The sequence below is a fragment of the Lontra canadensis genome, unplaced genomic scaffold (assembly GCF_010015895.1).
Source record: "Lontra canadensis isolate GAN:19392208 unplaced genomic scaffold, GSC_riverotter_1.0 scaffold6, whole genome shotgun sequence".
NCBI lineage: Eukaryota > Metazoa > Chordata > Mammalia > Carnivora > Mustelidae > Lontra > Lontra canadensis.
The window spans coordinates 21546775-21569860 of record NW_022631000.1 but is presented as its reverse complement, the minus strand read 5'-3'; the positions used below and the strand labels follow the sequence as shown (position 1 = coordinate 21569860).

General features: G+C 46.0%; 1 protein-coding gene across 2 annotated transcripts in view; it reads right to left on the bottom strand.

The window, feature by feature from the left end:
* LOC116864621 (ribonuclease inhibitor-like) overlaps positions 1 to 21965 on the bottom strand; it is a 44944-nt gene extending 22979 nt beyond the window's left edge. The window contains exons 1-7 of one of the 2 annotated variants that reach the window (XM_032852372.1): positions 21910 to 21965; positions 17661 to 17889; positions 15713 to 15865; positions 11783 to 11931; positions 9085 to 9225; positions 8553 to 8698; positions 2729 to 2824 (exon numbers count right to left, since the gene is read on the bottom strand). In XM_032852372.1, the coding sequence (XP_032708263.1) occupies positions 2729 to 2824; positions 8553 to 8698; positions 9085 to 9225; positions 11783 to 11931; positions 15713 to 15865; positions 17661 to 17840 (865 nt within the window). In that variant the 5' untranslated portion in view covers positions 17841 to 17889; positions 21910 to 21965. Of the gene's footprint in view, positions 1 to 2728; positions 2825 to 8552; positions 8699 to 9084; positions 9226 to 11782; positions 11932 to 15712; positions 15866 to 17660; positions 18094 to 21909 lie in introns of those variants that run through there. The other variant, XM_032852374.1, reaches the window with a different exon arrangement.
* Between the last annotated feature and the right edge of the window lie 1121 nt (positions 21966 to 23086).

Below are 23086 nucleotides of genomic sequence, written 5' to 3'. Positions count from 1 at the left end.
CTCCCCTCTTAAATCCTTCCACCTATAAGTCCTTTCTTTCCACACATCCATTTAAAGCTCATTCCAGTTCCATTCCCAGATCCATCCCGGGGGTAAGAATGCCTTTCTCAGAATCTAGGGTCCCTGTTTGACCGTTGGCAGATGCTGCTTTGTGTGGCTATTTGTTTTCCTGGGTGTGCTTCCTGTTTATAAACTACATTCTGGGCCCCCTTCTTATGAGTTCAGTTGTGTTCCCTCCCAAAATTCCTGTGTTGAAGTCCTGACTCTCACGCCCTCCAAATGTAACCTTATTTGGAAATAAGGTCATGGCACATGTGATTAGTTAAGATGAGGTCATACTGGATTAGACTGGGCCCCTGATCCAGTATGACTGATGTCCTTATAAAAAGGGCAAAATTGGACACAGACACATACAGGGAGAACGCCTGGGGAACATGAAGGCAAAGGTCAGGGTGATGAATCTGTAAGCCAGGAAACACCAGATTGCCAGCAAACCACCAGAAGCTAGGAGAGAGGCAAGGAACAGACTGTCCCTCCGAACCTCCAGAAGGAACCAGCCCTGCCAACATCTTGATCTTGACTTCCAGGGTCCAGGACTATGACACAATGTATTTCTGTTGTTTAAGGTCAAAAGAGGCAAGTCTGATGTTTTTGTGCCAGGTTTTAACAGCTGAAAGGTATTATTGTGACCTGGCCCTCAACATGGCTCTTATTTAAAAGCTGAAGGATGAACAGTTGTATTGTTCTCTTTTTGACTTTTCCCTCAAACTACCTACCTTCCATGGGGGTTTAACTCCTCCAGGGCCTACACGGGGGCGTGGGGGTTTGGAGGTTTGTGGTGGGGGGTGGCACACAGATGGGGTCATTCACAACTACATTCAGACTCTGTCATCGCCTACTGAAGTTACGTGTGCATTCTGTGTTTTTATATGTATAAGAAGCGTTAGCTTCTGAAACATAGAGACTTTAGGGGCACCTGGGTGGCTCCAGTGGGTTAAAGCCTCTGCCTTCAGCTCAGGTCATGATCCCAGGGTCCTGGGATCGAGCCCCGCATCGGGCTCTCTGCTTGGCAGGGAGCCTGCTTCCCTTCCTCTCTATCTGCCTGCCTCTCTGCCTACTTGTGATCTCTGTCAAATAAATAAATAAAATCTTTAAATACAAAACATAAAGACTTTAAAGTATTAACCAATTTCTTTAGCCTTCTTTGCCATTCATTAATTTAAAACATTTTTTAAATCAGGGAGACTCAATAGATAGAAGTGTCCAGAGCTTTTCTCTAGCCTTGAGAAGCCTTGAAGCTCCCAGACAGATTCGGCCATTTTGGGCTTCTTGCAATGTCAAGTTAACCACACAGAGGGACGCACACATTCAGCGTTTTTCCTAGTTAACCACTTGCTGTTAGGTCTAGATGCAAAGTCAGAATTAGTGACCCAGCAGTCCTCTGTCCTCAGGTGTCATCTGGCCCATTATAAGGACTGTCCCTGGGACAGCCACCTGCCTTGGAGACACTGACCATCCTTAACCCCACAGGAACCCTACCGACTCCTCTGAAAGGAATTTTGGTTGACAATATCCCCAAACTATAACTGTCTAAAACAAATGATAACCTAAACTGGTTCTTCTTTTCCTTTTTTTCTCTTTTGGTAGATTTTCCGAAATCTATTAGCACTATCCAGTGGAAGGACTGTATTTATACCAGACAACAGAGTCAGGTCTGATAAATTGTCTCTCTTTACATTTTCAGTTGGCTTTTTAGCTCACAGGAATCTGTATTTTTCTAATTCAGAGAGATTTCACAGAGAGACAAGGTTAATTGAAGGGCAGGCGAAAACAGATTAAAATTGAGGAAGAAAAAGGCAAAGGGTAAAGAGCTACATCACAAGGGCCTCTTACCTTCCACACATGAGTTGTAGGGAAAAAAATAAAATGGACTAAAACAAAACAACACCAATTTAGGTTAGCTTAAACCCTCTAAACAGAGTTTGCCAAAGACTATGCTCATGAGACAACTAATGATCATCTAGCGCTCTATTCTTTATAACCTCAGCACGTAACAGCTGGAGTGAGATTTAGGGAGCTGTGAGTGCGAGTTCCTCAGTTTGCCACTAGGATGCTGAGACACAGGCACAGCTTCCCTACCACTTTGCTGTGAACCTTTAAGACTTGGAGAGCTTCTCGGGGCACCCGGCTGGCTCAGTCAGAGGACCATGCAACTCTGGATCTCAGGGTCGTGAGTTCGAGTCTCACATTGGGGGTAGAGAGAAGGTACATAAATTTAAAAAAAAAATATATATATATATATATACTTGGATAGCTTCTTGTTTCGTTTAATCCTGCTCAGACATTTTGGAGTTGGTGATTTCTTAAAACTGCCTCTGACAGACTCTGTTTCTGATTCTGAGCAGTGAGGGTAGGAGAGAAGTCTCCAAACAGAATTTAGTAGGTCCAGCTGGCTCTTTAATGCAGAGACATTCCCAAATCAGCCCACACCCCAGAATCGATTTTGGCTTGCTGAATGTGCCAAAGACAAATCCCTCTGGTGGATATGGCTAAGGTGCTCTGTGTTTGGTTTATAGGAAACCATAAGACACCGGGTCTTCTTTCTCTCCACAGGAATTTCTCTGTTTGGGTTAGTTACTATAGTAGCAAGAACTAACAGCCCATGAAAGGTGGAAGGGATTTACAGATGAAGGAAGATGAAGGGATAGTTGAATCAACAACCACATACCTTTTTTCCTCCTCTCCTTCCCTGAAGTAGTTTTCTGTGTTAGAGTTCCAGGCAACTCTGTAATCTGGTTCAAAGCTGAACTGCTGCTCTGTTTGGCTGTGTGGAAAAGAAAAAGATGGGGGGTGGGGTACCTGTTCAAAGTTGTATGAATGGGTTTTTACGCACTTCACTATTGATTATTTCCTTCAGTTTATGTACACTTGGGACAGAGATGTTTCTCGTAAGAGGATCATCCGACTGACCGATTGTCAAATCCCCTTTGCTTCGGTTCAGTCCTGTCTTTTTCATGTTGCTCTCTCTTCAAAGGCTTAAGGAGAACATTCAACCGAGTAGGCCCCAAGCTCGTCCTAAAGGCCTCATGTAACTGCTATTCATTCCACAGCTGCCCTCTATAAAAAGTGGCTCCAGATCTTTCAGATTTGTAAGAATGTAGCAGACACATTTTTGGCATATTTTTAAAAAATCTGAGTATGTTATTCTAGAGTCATTCTAGACCTTTCCTTTTCTTTCCTTTCTCATGTGCCTCACATCCCAAGCATCAGGAAATGGGACAGATGTGGAACTTGACTTCCTCTGCCACTTGGGTAAACCCCCTCACTTCCCACCATCACCTCCCACTGGATGACAAGAGCCTCCGAATGGGCCTCCCTGCCTACCACCCCCATCCAGTCTGTTTGCTACACAGATCGAGGGGTCCTTCTCAACCCTAAATAAGTCCTAACTCCTGCTCCTTTGTTGCTAACAAGCCCTAGAGCCCTTATCCTTATTAGTGCCCCGGTATCCTGCTGCTGCTTGTGGATAGCCCTTGGGTCCTTGGTGTGGCTGTTCCTTCTGCCTCGAGTGCTCTCCTCTGTTACCGTTCTGAGTGCTGAGAAATCTTGTCATACAGATGGGGATAGAATAGGGTTGTCAAACTTAACCCGCCTTGTCCCCCACACATACAGGACATCAAGTTGAATTTAAATGTCAAGTAAACAAAGAATAATTAGTTAAGTATATCCCAAACACTGCATGAAACGTACTTATAATAATCATCTAAAATTCAAATTTAACTGGGTAATCCTAGAAAGAGTTTTATCACAGCGGTATGATTACATTCTTTGAACTCCTGTGTGATAGGCTAAAAAATCACATTGTGGTGGGGTACCTGGGTGGCTCAGTGGGTTAAGCCTCTACCTTCAGCTCAGGTCATGATCTCAGGGTCCTGGGATCAAGCCCCCAGTTGGGATCTCTGCTCAGTGGGAAGCCTGCTTCCCCCTCTCTCTGCCTGCCTCTCTGCCTACTTGTGATCTCTGTCTGTCAAATGGATAAATAAAATCTTAAAAAAAATTTTTTTAAAATCACACAGTGGTGGATCAAAATAAAAATAATTTAGAAGGATCTGTCAGTTGATAACTCAATTAAACCCTCTTTCAATTTTCTTAAAACCAAAAATCGGAAGCCCCATGATAGCTAAGTTATGAGTTATCAGAGTCATTCCTTTTCTTTAATACTTCCACTAATATTTTGAATTGTCTCCATTTTTGCACCCAAGGGAAGACAATGTCTGCTCTGATACTGCATGTGAAAAGAAGCATCCCTTTCTTTTGCAAAGTAGAATGACTGTGATCCGGGATATTAACCAGGAGTACTGGGTCCTTATGAAAGTTCAGAATCTGGACATTTCTTTAAAACAATCCACACATCCTCGAACACATCCCCCCCCCCCCCGCCTCGGTTTGCACATACTCTGTGTCTTAGTGCGTTTGGGCTGCTAGAACAGAATACCATAGGCCAGGTGGCTTCTGAACAACATTCATTCATTCCTCACAGCTCTAGGGAAGTTCGAGATCCAGACGCCAGAGGATCTGGAGTGCAGTGAGAACCTCTTCCTGATTCACAACTGGCCATCTTCCTGTCATAACATCACATGGCAGAAAGGGTGAGGGAGCTCTCTGGGCTCTCTTTTATGAGAGCACTAATCCTGTTCAAAAGGGCTCTGCCCTCATCACCTAATGACTTCCGAAGGCCCCGCCTCCTAAACCATCACCTTGGGGATTAGAACTTCAACATATGAATTGGGGGCGGGACACAATATTCAGTCTCTAGTACCCCTGCTTCATGACAAGAGCTGCAAAGGACAGGGACCAGGCTCGGTCCTGGGGTCGGGCAGGCTGAGCACAGATTGGTGTGGATGGCAGGTCAAGTTCCTCGGCTCAAGAGTCACATTTTGGGGGTGGAGGGGCTGTTCCTGTGACCAGAAGAGGGCTGGAAATATTCCATTATTATTATTATTATTTTGCCTCCTGTGCTTCTTTTTTCATTTATGACTCTCCCCCTGGCTAAGAAGTGAAATCAAGATGGGAAAACGAAATGTGCCTGAGCAGAGGTCTATCCATCCAGCTCCGAAATACGAAGTACTTTTACTCTGGGCAGGTATAGACGTTACTGGTATGGACTACGTGTTTGTAATCCCCAAATATTACGATGTTGGGTCCCCAGTGTGGCCGTAGTTAGAGATGGGGCCCCCAAGGAAGTCATGAAGGTTAAATGAGGTCATAAGAGTAGGACCCTGATCAGATAGGGTTAGTGTTCTAACTGGAGAGTCGCTAGAAAGCTCTGCCTCGCTCGCCCTCTGCTGACACACCTGGGAAATGCCACGTGAAGACACAGCATGAGGGCGCCCTCTGCAGGTCAGGGAGAGAGCTCTCACCAGGTACAGACCCCGCAGGCACTCTAATCTGGCGCTTGGGGCTCCCAAAACTGCGAAAAATGAATCTGTTTAAGCCGCCCAGCCCGTGTTATTTTGTTACGGCAGCCAGCGCAGACTAATACAGTTACCCAAGAGGATGCAGAAGAGCTAAAATGTACCAGCTGACCTCCCTAAAAATCAAGGTTCGAGCGAATGAATAATGAGAGAACTTCACAGAGGTTCTGCGAGCTGACCACTGACCACAGGGCCCAGCCCCTGTTCCGGGCTGTGGTGAAGGATGACAGGGCAGGCACTCCCGGAGGTCAGCTCTGCCTCTCGCTTGCTTGGCTCTCTGGGAAAACAAATCCAGAACCCTTCAAATCAAGCCTTCATGCTACTTTGGGCAGAACCCCACTAGACAGAACAACCAGACTAGGAGACCTGAACGTTTCCTCCCCACACCCTGTCCCTTCTTTGCCTTTCCAATCCCACACCTCACACCTGGGCCTGCCTGCCCCATACCAACCCCTTGAGACAGTGCTTTTATATTGCCAATTCTTTTTCTTTTCTTTTCTTTTTTTAAAAAAAGATTTATTTGAGAGAGGGAGTATGTGTGTGTGCACACACATTCAATTATTTTTCTTAAAAGACACAGATTTACTTGGTTATTTCAGTCCTGAAATTACAAAACAGGACCTCATAAATAGGACCCTGGTGCCAGTCTTGTAAAAATAGCAGAGGGAAAGTCGTATTTGGATAGCAAACATTGTTTTCCAGCTTCCTTTTGTATATTTATTGGGTTGACTGAAATGTCAAATTCAACAAATAACCTATAGAATTCTGATACCAGGAAAGTTCCTAAAAGGAAGATAACTATTGTATTTATGAATCTCTCATAGTTATAAGTTCTTTGTACTCACTTCCACAAAGCAGCCTTGACTTCAGCTCTTTTAATAGTGCAAGTCAGTGAATCCTTTTTTAAACTGAGATAAAATTAGCATGTAACATTCTATTATTTTCAGGTGTATGACATAATGACTTGATATTTGTATATATTGTGAAATGTTCACCATGGTTAGTTAACGCCTATCACAACACTTGGTCACAAATTTTGTTTCTTGTGATGGACTTTTTAAGATCTACTCTCTTGGCAACTTGTTCTTTTTAAGATTTTATTTTTTAAGTAATCCCTCCACCCAACGTAGGGCTCAAACTTACAACCCCTGAGATTAAGAGTCGCACGCTCCACCGACTGAGCCAGCCAGGCACCCTAATGCAACTTCCAAATATACAATACAATATATTTAACAGTGGTCCCCATGCTGCACATTAGCATTGAGCTCTTTATTTTCATTTTTTTCCAGCAAGTAGAGCGACTGTGTTCACCAACATGCCTCAAGTTTACTCTCCCGGAAAAAGGTTGTTATGATAATAATGATGACAGTAACGATTATAATTAGTGTCCCTCAAGTACTTACTACATGCCAGGCTTCATGCTAACTGCATCACATTACACCACTTCCTCCTCACTGAACACTCTGAGGTAGTTATGTTTATTTGTAGCTGAAGAAGCTAAAGTTAGATCAGTTTGATAATTTGCCCAAACTAATGCACAGCTGGGGTAGGATTTGAACACAGACCTGATTCTAAGTCTGTGCTGTTAGCCACTTGCTATAGTTTCTGTTAACGATGATTCAAAGTAGTCAGCTTTCAAATGGGTCATGAACATGTGTATTAGGGATCTATTAAAAGAAATGATCAGGCTTCTATAAGGGAGTAAGCACCTGTTGTTCTTGTCTGTCCTGTATCTGTCCTCCTCATCGGCCTGCTTCTTGGATGGACCACCACTTTGCTCCCTGGCAAATCACAGGGTTCTGGTTTGGCTGCCCACCAGTATGCTCCCCCTCTCCCCCCTGGTGGCTATGTGATCAGTCCTGGTTAATTATACCTTAGCACATCCTGTGCTGTAGGGACTGGTCCAAGGTATGTATGTGACCCAGGGAGGGCCAGCAAGAGCCTCCCCCGGGGATCTGACCCACAGTCACTGGAAGACAGAGGCTCACACTTTCTGGCTGATAATAAGTCATGATGTTAGAGCCCTGGGACAGCTGGCAGATGTGTCAACTGCTCTTTCCTGCCTGGAGAAAGGCTGACCACACTGGGATAGAAGGCCCACACTTGGAAGGGAGGCTGAGTCAAAAGCAGCAAACTTGGGGTCTCCTGATGACATCATATGAGCCCCTCAGTTCAGCTGTCTCTGAAGACAGCTGTGGACATCTCAGTTATGTGAGCCAATAAGCCCCTGTTTACCTTGAATTCTGCCTGGGTGGTTCTCACTCCGAACTGAAGAGTTGTGAGTAACATGCCGTACGAGTTCCCCACCGCAGCTAGAACAAATGACTGTAAACTTAATGGCTTAAAACAGTATAAGTCTATGACCTTACAGATCTGGAGGTCCCAAGTCCAACATGGGTCTCACAATCAAGGCCTTGGTGGACTGTGTGTCTTTTAGTGGCTCTGGGGAAGGATTCCTTGCCCTGCCCTTTCCAGCTCCTCAAGGCCACCTATATTCCTTGGCTGGCTGCTGGCCCCTTCCTCCCATCACTCCAACCTTTCCTTCCACGGTCACATCTCTTGCAAAAGTCTCTTCGCAAAGACGCTGTGATGACACTGGACCCACCCAGAGAATCCAGGATAAACTCCTGTCTCAAGGCCCTTAATGTTATCATATCTGCACAGTCCCTTTTGCCACGTGAGGTAACATAATCACCAGTTCTGAGGATTAGGACAAAGACATTGCTGGGGGCCCATTATTCTGCTCTCATTCAGACTCAGGAAAAAGAATTTCCACTGACCACTAGGAAGGTTACTTTTTTTTTTTTTTTTAAAGATTTTATTTATTGATTTGACAGAGATTACAAGTAGACAGAGAGGCAGGCAGAGAGAGAGGAAAGGAAGCAGACTCCCTGCTAAGCAGAGAGCCCAATGCGGGACTTGATCCCAGGACCCTGGGATCATGACCTGAGCCAAAGGCAGAGGCTTTAATCCACTGAGCCACCCAGGTGCCCCTAGGAAGGTCACTTTTAATTGCAAAGCAGTTTCCTTCTTTTAGGTAGGCCCAAAGAGTGGAGGGTCCAGGTCCCCAGCACTCACCCTGCAGCTGATGAGGGGGACTCCCAGGGTCTGGTGGGGCTGTGGCTGGCTGCTTTCTCCCCTGCATCTCTGCATACTCTGCAATGGGTCTGAGGAGAGCCAGAGCTCCAGAACATTGTAAGAAATTGCCGTCGAGGTGCAGCTCACTGGGGAGGGGTGAAATACACTGGTCATTTGATGTTATTTTTACCTCTGCAAATGTGGCTTTGAGGTCTTCACCTCATAAAATACTAGACCTGGTTATAAAATAGTAAATAATCATAATAGACCACATTGTAAAAAACAGACCTAGGGACCATGTCATAGGGCCCAAAACATGCCTGTAGCACAATACCCTTGATTCTCAAGTGTAACTAAAGGATCTTTCTCTTATTAAGAAAAAGAAAACAAAAATAACTGGAGGGTAGAAAAAGAAGGCTATAAACAAAGTGAGAAGAAGCTGGGAGGAATTGGTGGGTTAGCGGATTTCGTAACCAAGCTGGTTAGGTAACTGAAGACAGAAGGTGGGAGGTGAGCAGGGGGAGCGTCTCACCTGATGGCGGTCTGGCATATGATGGTACCCAGCCAGGGTCCGCTCTGTGGCCCCAGACCACAGTAGCGCAGACTGAGGGCTTGAAGCCTCTGGTTGTTCTCCAGGCCTGAGAAAAGACTCTCAAGTTCTTCCTTTCCAAATCTAGAAAGAAATGATGGCAACAAATAAGTGACTTTTATAAAATCTATGTCACCTGTTGGATAATTCATTTTAAGGGACTCCCTACGGCGGAACAGATCTTACGGGATCTTTACTTTGGGTTTCCACGGCCGGGGCTAAGGGGGTGAGCTGGGTGACTGGGGGCTGGGGTAGCCTGCATGTGGAGGAAGGGGAACCCAGAATCTGTTTCCCAGGGGAAGGGAGCAGGGCACGGTTTGAAGTACCCATTCAAGGGAGCAGATAGAGAGAGAGATCTGGACCTGGAAGACAGGAGAGATTGCCTAGCTGGCAGGGATGAAGGGGTCTGGGAAGACCCCAGCAGCAGGAGGCTGTGTAAGGAGAGAGCAGAGTCTGGGAAAATTCAATCTCTTGGCCCTCCTTCCTGGCCCTGTCTTGCCCCTCACCTTCTCACCTAGTCCTTCAACTTTGTGAAGAGCAGTCATGGGCATCACGCCCACGCAGCCTCTGGGTACAGGCATTAGGTCAGGAAACTGAGCAACAATAAGGTAGAGGGACATCTTCCGCACATTTGGAATGTCAATGTCTGAACTTTCAAATGAGGTGCATCGTATTAACAGAAATGACTTCTTCAATTTACTAGTTCAACCAACAAGTAGTTACAGAAGGCAGCTACTGTGGTGGGTGTGGGGAGGCAGCTGCATATGAGAAAGAAGGGAATCCTACCTGGTGGGCTGCAGAGCCTTCCAGAGAAAACCGGAGGGAAGTCCCCAGAGGCCAAGAACCTACAGTTTTACCAGTGCTGAGGTCTCAGTGGTGATTCCCAACCACCCAACCCTGATACTCACGGTGTCTCAGGAATAGCCAGATTTCAACTGACAATGAAAATAAGCTGTGTTGGGGCGCTGGGTGGCTCAGTGGGTTAGGCCTCTGCCTTCAGCTCAGGTCATGATCTCAGGGTCCTGAGATGGAGCCCCGCACTGGGCTCTGGGCTCAGCATGAAGTCTGCTGGAGACTCTCTCCCTCTCCTTCCACCCTTTCCTCTTTCCCTGCCCCTCCCAGGTGATTAAAATAAGTTTTTTCCTAACATTGGGGATTCCTTTTTTCTCCCTTCTGTCTTCCTGCCAGTGCAGGTCTCTGAGTCCAGCGCAGGAGCTGGAGTCCAGAAGGGTCTCAGCAGGGGGGCTGGTTCTGCCCAGTGCAGTGTGGGAAGCTGGGAGACTCCCAGGCTGATCCTCAGTCACTACTGGGTGTCCTGAGGACACTGGCCTTCTGCTGTCCTGTGTTAGGAAACCCTGACTGAGGCTCCCCCAAGCGTCTCAGAAACATGGAGAAACTCCAGAGATAGTCCCTCTCCTCAGCTTTTGTGGATAGACTTGTCTCCACCAGGGCCCTAATCCCTAATCCCACATCACATAAGCAAATTGAAATTATTTATGGATGGCACACTATAAGACCCCCCAGCAGTCTAGTATCACAGATCAGAAGTGGGCTCAGATTGAGGCAGCTGGATTCACATCCAGCCTCCATCCCTAATAGCTGTATGGCCTTGAACAAGCCAGTTAATCCCCCTGAGTCTTTCCTCATCTGTACAGAGTCAAGGGAGAGAAATGGTACATACCTGTCATTATATATCCTACGTTCATACGTAATGGTACATATCCCTCTGCTGTTGGGAGAGTCAATGACATAAACTGTGCACTGTGCTTGGCACCCAGTTAGCACTCGATAACAATTTGCTGGTATTATTATTATTATTATTATTACCCCCTGACCCTCCCCTCACAAGACTGGGCTCTTTTCTTCCCTAACCCCACACCTTTCCTCCCACCTCCACTCCTGGTGAATAATGGCCTGTCCTGAATGGGGTTATGGTTCCCCTTATCTAAACCACCACTAAAATCTATATGGACATTTTTTGTGACACCAAGGCTTTCTTTTTTTTTTTTTTTAAAGATTTTATTTTATTTATTTGACAGACAGAGATCACAAGTAGGCAGAGAGGCAGGCAGAGAGAGAGGGGGGAAGCAGGCTCCCAGCTGAGCAGAGAGCCCGACACGGAGCTCTATCCCAGAACCCTGAGATCATGACCTGAGCTGAAGGCAGAGGCTCAACCCACTGAGCCACCCAGGCACCCTGACACCAAGGCTTTCTACCTTGTATTACATGTAACCTAGAGCACGTTCCACATAGTCCTCTCTACTATCCCAAGGGCTTCCTTGCTCAGGGCCATTGCCTTATATGTATTTGTATCTTCCTTAGTGAAGAGCACAGTGTCTTGCACAAACAGGCCGTCGACAAATATTTGTTGACAGAATAAATGAATAAAAGGAAAGTAAGGAAGGAGGAAGGAGGGGTGGGAAGGAGAGAGGGAAGAAGAAAGGAAAAATGAATGAATAAAGCCTCTTTTTGAGAACCCTGACATGTACTCAGGAACATTAGCTCTAAGGAGGTTTTGGAGTATCCGCTTCCAGCGATGACCAGATGAGGCACAAGGAACCAGGCCACTGCCCTCCCTGCCTTTGCCTCCCTCAGCCAAACAGCGGCAGAGCCCTGAAGGAAGCCTGCATTCCAGCCTCACCTGCTGTAATCGAGGACGAGAGAGCGCAGATGGCTGCGTGGCAGAGCCCTCCCGAGTCTCTGGAGAGACCACAGATCCATCCTGCAGTCAGTGAGCTCCAGGCTGGTAAAGGGGCAGGCGGCACTCCCCTTCAACTCCAGAAGCGAAGCCTAGGAACGCGAGGTGAAACCGTGCTCACGCAAGGGAGACAATGTGCTCTGTGTTTTCATGTAACCCAAAAGCCCATTATGTTCATTACCTCAACAGTTCGCCTTTAGGACAACTTTCTAATTCCCCCAAGGAGAAAATGGCATGAAAATAAAATAACTGCCCTTTAAAAGGCAATGTGAAGAATTAAATGGGAAACACCAAGCCTTGTGATGAGATGAGATATACTGCAGCTCATCTTTCTCTGTCATTGGGGGCTGAATTGTGTCCCCCCTCATTCATACATTGAAGTCCTAACCTCAGAATGTGACTGTATTTGGAAACAGGGTCTTCAAAGAGCTACCTAAGTTAAAATAAGGTCTTCAGGGTGGGTCCTAACCCAGTAGGACTGGCTTTCTTATAAGAAGGAAATCTGGACACAGATATGTACAGGGGGAAGACATGAAAATACAGGGGAAAGGCGGCCATTTGCAAGCCAAGAAGAGCGGCCTCAGAAGTCACCAACCCTGCTGACACCTTGAGCTCAGACTTCCAGGCCTTCATAACTATGAGGAAATGAGTTTCTGTTGTTTAAGCCGTGCAACCTGTGGTTATGGTAGTCCCAGCAGACTAATACAGATGTTGATATTCTAACCCACAGATTTGTCCTCCTAGGGTTGTGTCCTTTCAATAGGGAAGTGCCGCCATGCCAACCTTTGTATAACTAGGCAAAAATTATAATAGTCAGATTACCTCCTAAGTATTCATTGTTACTGGTATTAGGATTTAGAGGTCTCCTCAAAATTACACCACACAGGGGCGCCTGGGTGGCCTAGTTGGTTAAGTGTTGGACTCTTTTTTTTTTTTTTAAAGATTTTATTTATTTATTTGAGAGAGAGAGCATGAGCGAGGAGAAGGTCAGAGAGAGAAGCAGACTCCCCGTGGAGCTGGGAGCCCGATGCGGGACTCGATCCCGTGACTCCAGGATCATGACCTGAGCCAAAGGCAGTCGTCCAACCAACTGAGCCACCCAGGCGTCCCAAGTGTTGGACTCTTGATTTTAGCTCACGTCATGGTCTCGGGGCCATGGTCTCAGGGTCCTGGGATGGAGCCCCATGTCGAACTCCGTGCTCAGCAGGGAGTCTGCTTCTCTCCTCCTCTCTCTGTCCCTTCCCGTGCTCAAACTCTCTCTCAATCTCTCTAAAATAAAATCTTAAAAAAAAAAAGAGCTAGACCATGGAAATTTAGCAACAAGGTGTTTCTCATGGTGAAGCCACGGGACTGGGGGCAACACATGAACATTTGGAACCATGTCAAGGTCTCTCAGTCTCCTGAACAGAGGGGCCTATGGCAAGGACATTTTGTGTGGTAACAAAGGATCCCAGTGACAACTAAATCCCTACCTGACAGAGGGAGGTATTTAAAGCTACAAATCACAAAGGCCACCTTTTAGCAGTGAGAATCACCACAACCTAAGGATTTCTTCAGTTTAGAATTTAAACCTAAAAGAGGCTTTGGTGGGGTCGGAAGGATTTAGGGTTTCCTGAGGCAATGACATGTTGGTCAGAGATAGGGTTCCAAATTATAGTTTGGCTGAGAATATAAGAGCCCTTGCAGCCTTAACTACAGAGCTGGCGTTTGAGGTCTCTTTTATGAGAAAACACCTAGCCTAAGTGCTGGGCTGGATTTCGCAAGCTGTGTTTCTGACAGAGGAGGCAGTGTGGGACGTCATTGTCTATGGTAACACTGGTCTGTGCAAAACAGGCTCTCGACCCAGGTCCCGACGGTCTTAACCAGTGGTTTGCAGTGTCACTCCTGGGGCACTAGGCCTGTGTGCGCAAGACCACATCCATTGACCACAAAATTCCTCAACGGCCTCCAGGTGACCAAGAGGGCTACATTTTAAAGAACTGCTAAGGATCACTGTTGATATGCACGGACAGCATACTATGGCCTGCTTAAATGGACTGGGTCCCTGGACTGACACTTTCAATAAAAACAACTATAAATTCTGGCTATGCATTAAAGATACCTTTTTAAAAATTTATTTTGAATTGTGGTCAAATACACAGATAAAATTTACCATCTTAACCATTTTTGGGGTACAGTTCAGTGGCATTAAAGACATTCACTGTTGTTGTACAACCCTCAACACCATCCATCTCCAGAACTTTTTTCATCTTGTAAAACTCAGACTCTGTACCCATTAAAAAATAACTCCCATTCTCCCCTCCCCCACAACGTCTGGCAACCGCCATTTTATTTTCTTTCTCTATGAGTCTTAACTACTCTAGGTACTTCCTATAATACAATGATATAGTATTTGTCCTTTTGTGACTGACTTATCTTACTTAGCATAAGTTCCTCAAGGTTCCTACATGTAGCCTATGTCACAACTTCCTTCCTGTTAAAGGCTGAATAATATTCTATTGTATGTATATCCAACATTTTGTTTTCTACTCATCTGTTAATGGACATTTGGATTGTTTCTACCTTTGGCTATTGGGAATAATGCTACCATGAAGATCAGTGTACAAATATCTTTTTGAGATCTAGCTTTCAATTCTTTGGGGTAGATGTCCAGAAGTGGGAATTGCTGAATCATATGGTAATTCCATTTTTAATTTTTTAAGGAACTTCAATCCTGTTTTCCATAGTGGCTACACCAATTTACATTCCCACCAACAGTGCACAGGTTTTCCTGTGCTGTCCATGTCCTGTCAACACATTATGTTCTATTTTTTTTATAGTAGTAGCCATACTACTATATGAGATACTACCTCATGCCATACTAGTTGACATGAAGTAGTATCTTATTGCAGTTTTGATTTGCATTTCCCTAAAGATTAATGTTGAACATCTTTTGTGTGTTTATGATTTATTTGTATCCCTTCTTTGGAGAATGTTTACTTAAGTCCTTTACCCATTTTAAAATGAGGTTGTTTGTTTTTTGTTGTTGTTGAATTGTAGGATAAAGAAATTATGGTATATTCATATAGTAGAAAAAGATATAGGGGCACCTGGCACCTTAACTGGGCTCAGTCAGTTAAGCGTCTCACTCTTGATTTCAGCTCAGGTCATGATCTCAGGGTCATGGGATGGAACCATACATCAGGTTCCATGCTCAATGCAGAGCCTTCTTGTCCCTCTCCCTCCTCCGCTTGTGCTCTCTCTCCCTCTCTCAAATAAATAAATAAAATCTTTAAAAAAAACTATATAGCAATGAAAATGCATCAACTATAGCTATACAAAAGTAAAATATGATGACTCATAAAAACACAATGTTGTACAGGCAAAGAGAAACACAAAAGAATGCATACTGTATGTTGCATTTTATAAAGTAAAAAACAGGTAAAACTATAATGTTTGGTTATCAAATGTTTGATAACCAAACATTATAGTTTTACCTGTTTTTTTGTACTTTTTAAAAAAGATTTTATTGATTTATTTGAACAGAGAGAGAAAGAGATCACAAGTAGGCAGAGAGGCAGGCAGAGAGAGAGGGGAAGCAGGCTCCCCGCAGAACAGAAAGCCCGATGTGGGGCTCGATCCCAGGATCCTGAGATCATGACCTGAGCTGAAGGCAGAGGCTTTAACCCACTGAGCCACCCAGGCGCCCCTGTGTTTTTGTACTTTTACATAACTTTGAAATGTTTCATTAAAAGATACATTGTTTTTTTTTAAAAGAAAAGCTTAGAGCATATCAGTCAACAACCAAATGAACTATAGCTGGAATACGTACTATTATGCTTATATTCAATTTTAAGTTTAATTAAAGGAATACTTCTAAAACGCATGACTCACCAGTCTGGCAATCTCTGGGTTGCTCAGTTGAAGGCTCCAGATACAGATCTCTTTCCCCAGCATATAACACTCATCTCGAATTGTCATGAGCAAAGGTTCTAAGGAAATGGGTAGGACGCTTGTTGGGGAGTCTTCAGGTCTTACAAGCATAAACTGGAGTGTCAGAAAAAAAAGTACAGGTGGGAATCATAAAGAGATGTCCATGCATAGAGAAAGAGTGCTGTCATCAGACAGTATCAGAACATTTGGAAAAGGCAATTAGCTTTGGGTCACACGTGCACTGGTTGGTAATTCAATACAAACTTATGAATTTCTTGCCATATGCAAAAGCAATCTTACAGGGCACAGATTTTTCCATCAGGTTTCTACTCATTATTGGGTCAGAAATCAATTGAGTAGGTTGTAACCAGCTTTTTTCTCTCTTTCTTTAATGAAATAGAACAGAAGAGAAATTATCTGAGCGATCCTATGCAGTAAAAAAATAATTATCTCATGAGACTCTTACTTTAGTGATGCTCAATATCAAAATGGAGACCCAACCAGAGTGGCCCCCCCCCCAACATAAACAGCCCATATGGTCTTATGATTCACACCAGTATTTATACATCGGGTCCTGATGTTATTTGCATTTCTGATAGTGATTTTAATTTAAAATGTTTAGAAAGGGTCTACAAATTTGAAACATTTAATTTAAAATGTTTGCTGAAGGGACTACAAATTTGAACAAGGTTTATGATGAACTCTTATCATTTAGTAGAGGCTAATTATAAGATGTACAATAGAAAAAAATAAAGTTGTAATTATTTTATCACAAAAAGATGGCTCTGAGAAGTTCTTGCCCTGGGATGAGCATGGAGATGTATGGGGGGAGTCCAGAGAAGCAATAACTACAAGAGAAGGAATTAGAAAGACCTAGGAGGGCAGAGGGGACAGGAGACTAGGAGAGAAAGTCTCCTGTCCAAAGGGGTGAATGGGGAGAGGGAGGTGGCAGCTCCCTTGGGAAGTGGAAGTTTGGCAAAAAGGGATGGTGGTTAGGGAGGACTTTCAGAGGTTCTTTTTATGTGGGGTACAATGTAATCACCCTCCCATCCCCCAAAAAACTTCAGGAAAAATATGGGTAGGATGGATCTGGGTCAAATTCTCCTTAGAATAATGATTCTTTTTCAGCACCCATCTCTAATTACTTTAACTTATTCTCTTGGTTAGCGCTCAGCATTTTAGGACACCAGTAGGTGTTTGATTATTACAATACGGACTGTCTTTCTGGGCTGGCCACAGGAAAGCTGGAGAGCAGGCCAGTCTGTCCTTGAGTTCGAGCACTGCCCACTCCCCCCGCTTCTGGACTAGCAGGCACCCCTTCCCAAAATAGACCATTTCATTTCAGAGCTGGCCTCTCTTCTTTCCCCCTCCCAATCGACCCCTAGAGTCAATCTCAGAAAAGATATGACACCTGATTTTTTTGTTCTGAAATCCTGTACTTTGGGGGTTAGAATTATGTGTTTGCTGATCTCGCTCCAAGTGAGAGGGGAAGGATAGGTGAGTTGCGGGGGTCTGGCCTGATGACAGGGACACCACTGTCGAGGGAAGCAAACATTCCCTTGGAGGGATCCCGTGGTGGGGTGGGAGTGCTGGGCATGGATGTCCTGCCAGATGCCCAAAGTGGTCTTCTGTGCGGGACTTTTCAGAGGTAGAGTGGGAGGGGCTGGTTGGCCACTCCAGGTGTGGTATAAGAAAGGGCAGTGCTGCTCAGAGGACTGGGGTGGGTAGATTCAAGGTAGAAGCAGGGAGGCAGAAATGCTGAGCAGAGCACCAGTGCCAGGAGCAGGCTTTGGACTTCAGACAGGCAGGCAGGCAGGAACAGAGTAATGACTGAGGGCCCGTGTTCATGGGGCAAAACCCTAGTCCATTCACTTCCCAGAGGAGTAAGCAAAGAAGGCCACACACTCACTTTCCGAAGAACCTGTTCGTTGTTGATGCTGGTTTTCAAGTCCTGTCTGATGGCTGGACACACAGATGTCTGCGTCTGGGCACAGAGCTTTTCATACGTTTTCAGGAACTTCCAAAGAATTGGAACGATGGGCAGGGGTGTTCCTTTAGGTTTTTGTTTTCCTTCCTTTTCCCTTGGCATTGTTTTACTGTGTTAGATTCTACCTGGATTCTGAAAATAGCACCTTGCCCTGAAACCCAATACACAGATGTCTTTTGAAGGAGCAGATCACATATCCCCCACTAAAAATTGGCAAATATTGCTGACACCCTTCTCTGCTTAAAGTGCCTCAGGTATCTTAAAACGGGAGAAGGGAATCAAGATGGATACCGTTGAGTAAAACTGTTCTATTTCCAGTATCTATTTTCATGGATCCATGTTCTTTTAGATTCTTTAAAATGGGGCAACAGGGGCACCTAGGTGGCTCAGTCATCAGGCATCTGCCTTTGGCTCAGGTCATGATCCCTGGGTCCTGGAATTGAGTCCCGCACTGGGGAGTCCCACTGCTCAGTGGGAAGCCTGCTTCTCTCTCTGCCACTCCTCCTGCTTGTTCTCTCTCTCTCTCTCTCTCCCTCCCTCCCTCTTTCTCTCTCTCTCGCTATGTCTCTCTCTGGCAAATAAATAAATAAAATCTTTCAAAATATAAAATAAAATGGTGTGATACCCTTGGAACTCAGTTATAACATTAATGGTGGGCACTAAATATTGCCAAGGACATATTGATTTTTAAATGGCATAGTTCTCTTTATAGACATAATTCTTGCCAGGCAGCATATCCACAGGGGTTAAGAATGCGAGCTTTGAAGGGGAACAGACTTGGATTTTAGTCTTGTCTCCACCACTGGACTCACTGGGGTGGACTTAGGTATTTTTTTTTTTAAGATTTTATTTATTTATTTGACAGACAGAGATCACAAGTAGGCAGAGAGGCAGGCAGAGAGGGAGGAAGGGAAGCAGGCTCCCTGCCAAGCAGAGAGCCTGATGCGGGGCTCGATCCCAGGACCCTGGGATCATGACCTGAGCCGAAGGCAGAGGCTTTAACCCACTGAGCCACCCAGGTGCCCCGGACTTAGGTATTCTATGAAGAGTTTTGAAGCCTCTACTTCTCCATCTGTAAAATGGATTATGGTTGTCACCAGGATTAAGGAAGGTAAATTTATAAAGCGCTTAGCACAATGCCTGGCACATAGTAAAAGTGCTCAATAAACTTTATTAGTACTATGAAGTGATTCTTATTTTCCTGGCCACAGGAAGCCACCCAGCGGTAATGATCTGTCCCTTCAATTATCCAGCCTTGAAAGGTCCCTCATGTGATAATGTCACCAGCTAGATCTCTTCTTTCCGGAGTACCATTTTTTAAAAAAATTAACATATAGTGTATTATTTACTTCAGGGGTGCAGGTCTGTGAATCATCAGTCTTACACATTTCACAGCACTCACCATAGCACTTACCCTCCCCAATGTCCATCATCCAACCACCCTATCCTTACCCCCTCACCCCCCCCACCCCGCCAGCAACCCTCAGTTTGTTTCCTGAGATTAAGAGTCTCTTATGGTTTGTCTCCCTCCGGATCCCATCTTGTTTCATTTTTTCCTTCCCTACCCCCCCCGCCCCCGCCTCTCAAATTCCTGATATCAGAGAGATCATATGATAATTGTCTTTCTCTGATTGACTTATTTCACTTAGCATAATACCCTCTGGTTCCATCCACATCATTGAAAATGGCAAGATTTTGGCTTTTTGATGGCTGCGTAGTATTCCATTGCAGATACACACTACATCTTCTTTATTCATTCATCTGTTGATGGATATCTAGGCTCTTTCCATAGTTTGGCTGTTGTGGACATTGCTGCTATAAACATTGGGGTGCACATCACTACATTTGTATCTTTAGGGTATATACCTAGTAGTGTGATTGTTGGGTCGTAGGTAAGGCAAATGAAACCTGAAACCACCCTCAGGTGACTGGCAAGGGCCTTGACAACACCTCTCAGACCACCCAGACTGTTTGAACTAAACCGGTGACTCACTTCCGCTCAGATAGGGGGTAGTAACCTTCGGAATGCCTGGCAATGACCTTTACCTCATTATAATACTAAAATCTCCACCCAAGGAAGGGCCTCAGCCTCATTTACATAACAAACAATGTATAGGCGTGTTTCCTTAATGTACATGTGGGACCTTATGCGCGCCTCTACACATGATGACAAGACCTCCCTATCTAAATATTCATCCTAACCCTAAACAAAAGGAACCCATCCCCACCTCCCTGTCTGTCTGTCTCTCTTTCATCCAGCTTTGAAAGCTATTTCCTGTGATCTCATTATTTGCTGCAAATAAAGTTTACTTTGTGGGACAACTCCACCTGGTTTATCTGTGACTCACCAAGGAGCTAGCAACTCCGAATTCGTTTGGTCACAGTAACTTAAGGAAATGGTTGGTTCTTTGATCTGGGTTCACAGAGACAAAAGATTATGGGAATTATTAAGAGGCCTTGTTTCAAGAAGAACCAGTTTGAATCCTGTGTCTGTCAATTATTAGTAGACTGACTGTGACTAGTCCACTTCATGTGCCTGAACCCTGTCTTCTTCATCTGTAAAAATTGTGGGACTATAATCTCTTTGGTATTTGTGGGGATTTAATGCAAATTAAATGTAAAGTTCTTTCCTTGGTACCAAGGGGATGTTGATGGGTGATGATGATGATAATGAACTATTATGAGGGGGCGCCTGGGTGGCTCAGTGGTTAAGCCTCTGCCTTCAGCTCAGGTCATGGTCTCAGGGTCCTGGGATGGAGCCCTACATCGGGCTCTCTGCTCAGTGGGAAGCTGGCTTCCCCCTCTCTCTCTGCCTGCCTCTCTGCCTACTTGTGATCTCTTTCTCTGTCGAATAAATAAGTAAAATCTTAAAAAAAAAAAAAAACTGTTATGAGGAATAAGGAATTAGTTCCTGGTGGATACTTGGAACAGAGCCTGGCACATAGTGATGGCTCAGGTGGGGAGGCTGAGGCCTAGTGAGGGAAGTGATTTGCCTAAGGGCAAACACTGGTAACCAGAGCAGCTGGGATTCAAATTCAGGCAGCCTGGCTCCACAGCCCAAATTCTTAACCACTCTGACATACCACCTAGAAGGTACTGATACTGACTGTAGGTTTTCAATTTCCTCCTAAATTCTTATGTTGAAGCCCAACCCCCAGGGTAATGGTATTTGTTTGATAGGGTCTTTGGGAGGTGAGCAGGGTTAGATGAGGTCATGAAGGCAGGTCTCCCACCATGGGATCAGTGCCCTTGTAAGAAGAGACACAGAGTGGGGCACCTGGGTGGCTCAGTGGGCTGGGCAACCAACTCTTCATTTCACCTGGAGTCCTGATCTCAGGGTCATGAGATAGAGCTCCAAGTTGGGCTCCATGCTCAGCCTGGAGTTTGCTTGACATTCTCTCCCTCTGCCCCCACTCCCACACTCTTTCTCTCTAAATAAATAAATAAATAAATAAAATCTTTTAAAAAGAAGGAAAAGAAGAGGAAGAGACACTAGAGAGCTTAGTTTGTCTCCCTTGAGATGGCTGCCACCGCCAAGCCAAGAGAAAAGGCTCCAAACCCAGCTTCCTGGCACTTGCTCTTGGATTTCCCAGTCTCCAGAAGTGTTAGGAAATGAATTTGTTGTTTAGGTCACCGGTCTATGGTATTTTGTTAAGGCAGTCCAAGTTAAGGTTGGTATTATGTAACATCACTGTTCACAATACGAAGTATTTCTCACCAGCCTCTTCTGGGTATTTACAGGAATACAAACTACACGCATAACATTCTGGAAGTACTCTATTAAGGCCCTCTTAAATCTCGAGGTTTTCACTTGATATTTTATCACGAGCGTTTCATCATTTCCATGTGCAGTAACGCGCGGCCCAGGCTGACTCATTAATGCGCATTTAGTGGAGGTGCCGCATGCTCTGCTAACTGGGACTCTCCGAGAGCTGGGGACGGTGAGGTAAGGGCTGCGGAGCAGAGAGCAGGGGGCGGAGGGCCCTGCCTTCTCGAGACCGGAGCGAGGCCCACTTGCCCCGGGCCTGCTGCTCGCCCAGCTCCCCCTCGGAGTCCCGGGGGCTAGGGAGGAGCTCCAGGCCTGCCGCTACCCGCAGCAATTCAGTACCTCCGGAGAGAACGCCGGCCACCCACGCCGCAACCTCGTCGCCGGCCCGCGCCCCGCACTCACTCCGGCGCCAGGTCCCCGCGTCCCTCGCCGGCCGGCCTCCCGCGAGCGCCCTGCACCTGGGCGACGGCGCGGGGCGGGGATGGAGAGGTCTGCCCGCGGGGAGGCGCAGGCGGAAGGGGGCGAGGCGGAGGCGGGAGGAGGAGGGGGATGGGGGTGGCGGCGGGAAAGCCCTTCCAGGGTTCGGAAGGGTGGGCGTGGGCTCGGGTTCGGGCTCGGGCTCGGGCATGGAGAGCACCTGGGATCCTCGCCGCGTGGCGAGGTCGTCACAGCCAGTGGCTCTGCGATGGACGAGGTCTAGGAGGAGACAGAAGTGGGGGGACCCGTGGGCCTGGCCATCAGTGGGGCAGGGGGGACGGAGGCAGAGGTCGCCTAAAGTAGGTGCGCGCCACTCCCGCCCGCAGAGGGCGCTCCTGCTCCCGCGTCCCCACCCCCATTCCCAGGCCCAGGAGGCAGAGGGCGCGGGGATAAAGGGGGCAGCTCAGAGCAGGGCCTGGGATGCAGTTTGGCGGGGGGAGGAAGGGAGGGGGGACGGACCGGGGTAGTATTGAGTGAGGAAGGACAGGCAAAAGGGGTTGCAGCTTTGGAAATGGGTGGGGGAGGAAAAAGGTTTTTAAGAAATTTGGCCGTGGTCAGTAGCTTTGGGGCTCGTAAATTTAAGGATTTGGGGACAGAATAAAGGCCCCTAAAAAAATTCGTGTTCTAGGGCCGCCTGGGTGGCTCAGTGGGTTAAACCTCTGCCTTCCGCTCATGTCATGATCTCAGGGTCCTGGGATGGAGTCCCACACCAGGATCTCTGCTCAGCAGGGAGCCTGCTTCCTCCTCTCTCTCTGCCTACTTGTGATCTTTCTCTGTCAAATTTTAAAAATCTTAAAAAAAGAAAGAAAGAAAGAAATCTATGTTCTAATGCTGGAACCAGTGAATGTGTTGCTTTTCGTGGCAAAAGCGACTTTGTAGATGTGATTAAAGTTACATACCTTGAGTCTACGAACATAAAGCCCAGAAAACTCACCACCCCTACCACGGTGGTCAGAGACATTGTTGGCTTTGAAGATGGAGAAAGGGGACCCTAGCCAAAGAATTTGCACAGACTCTAGAAGCAGAATAGGTGTGGAAATGTGTCCTCTCCAAATGTCCACAAAGGAACCCAGCTCTGCTGACACCTTGATTTTAGAACCCT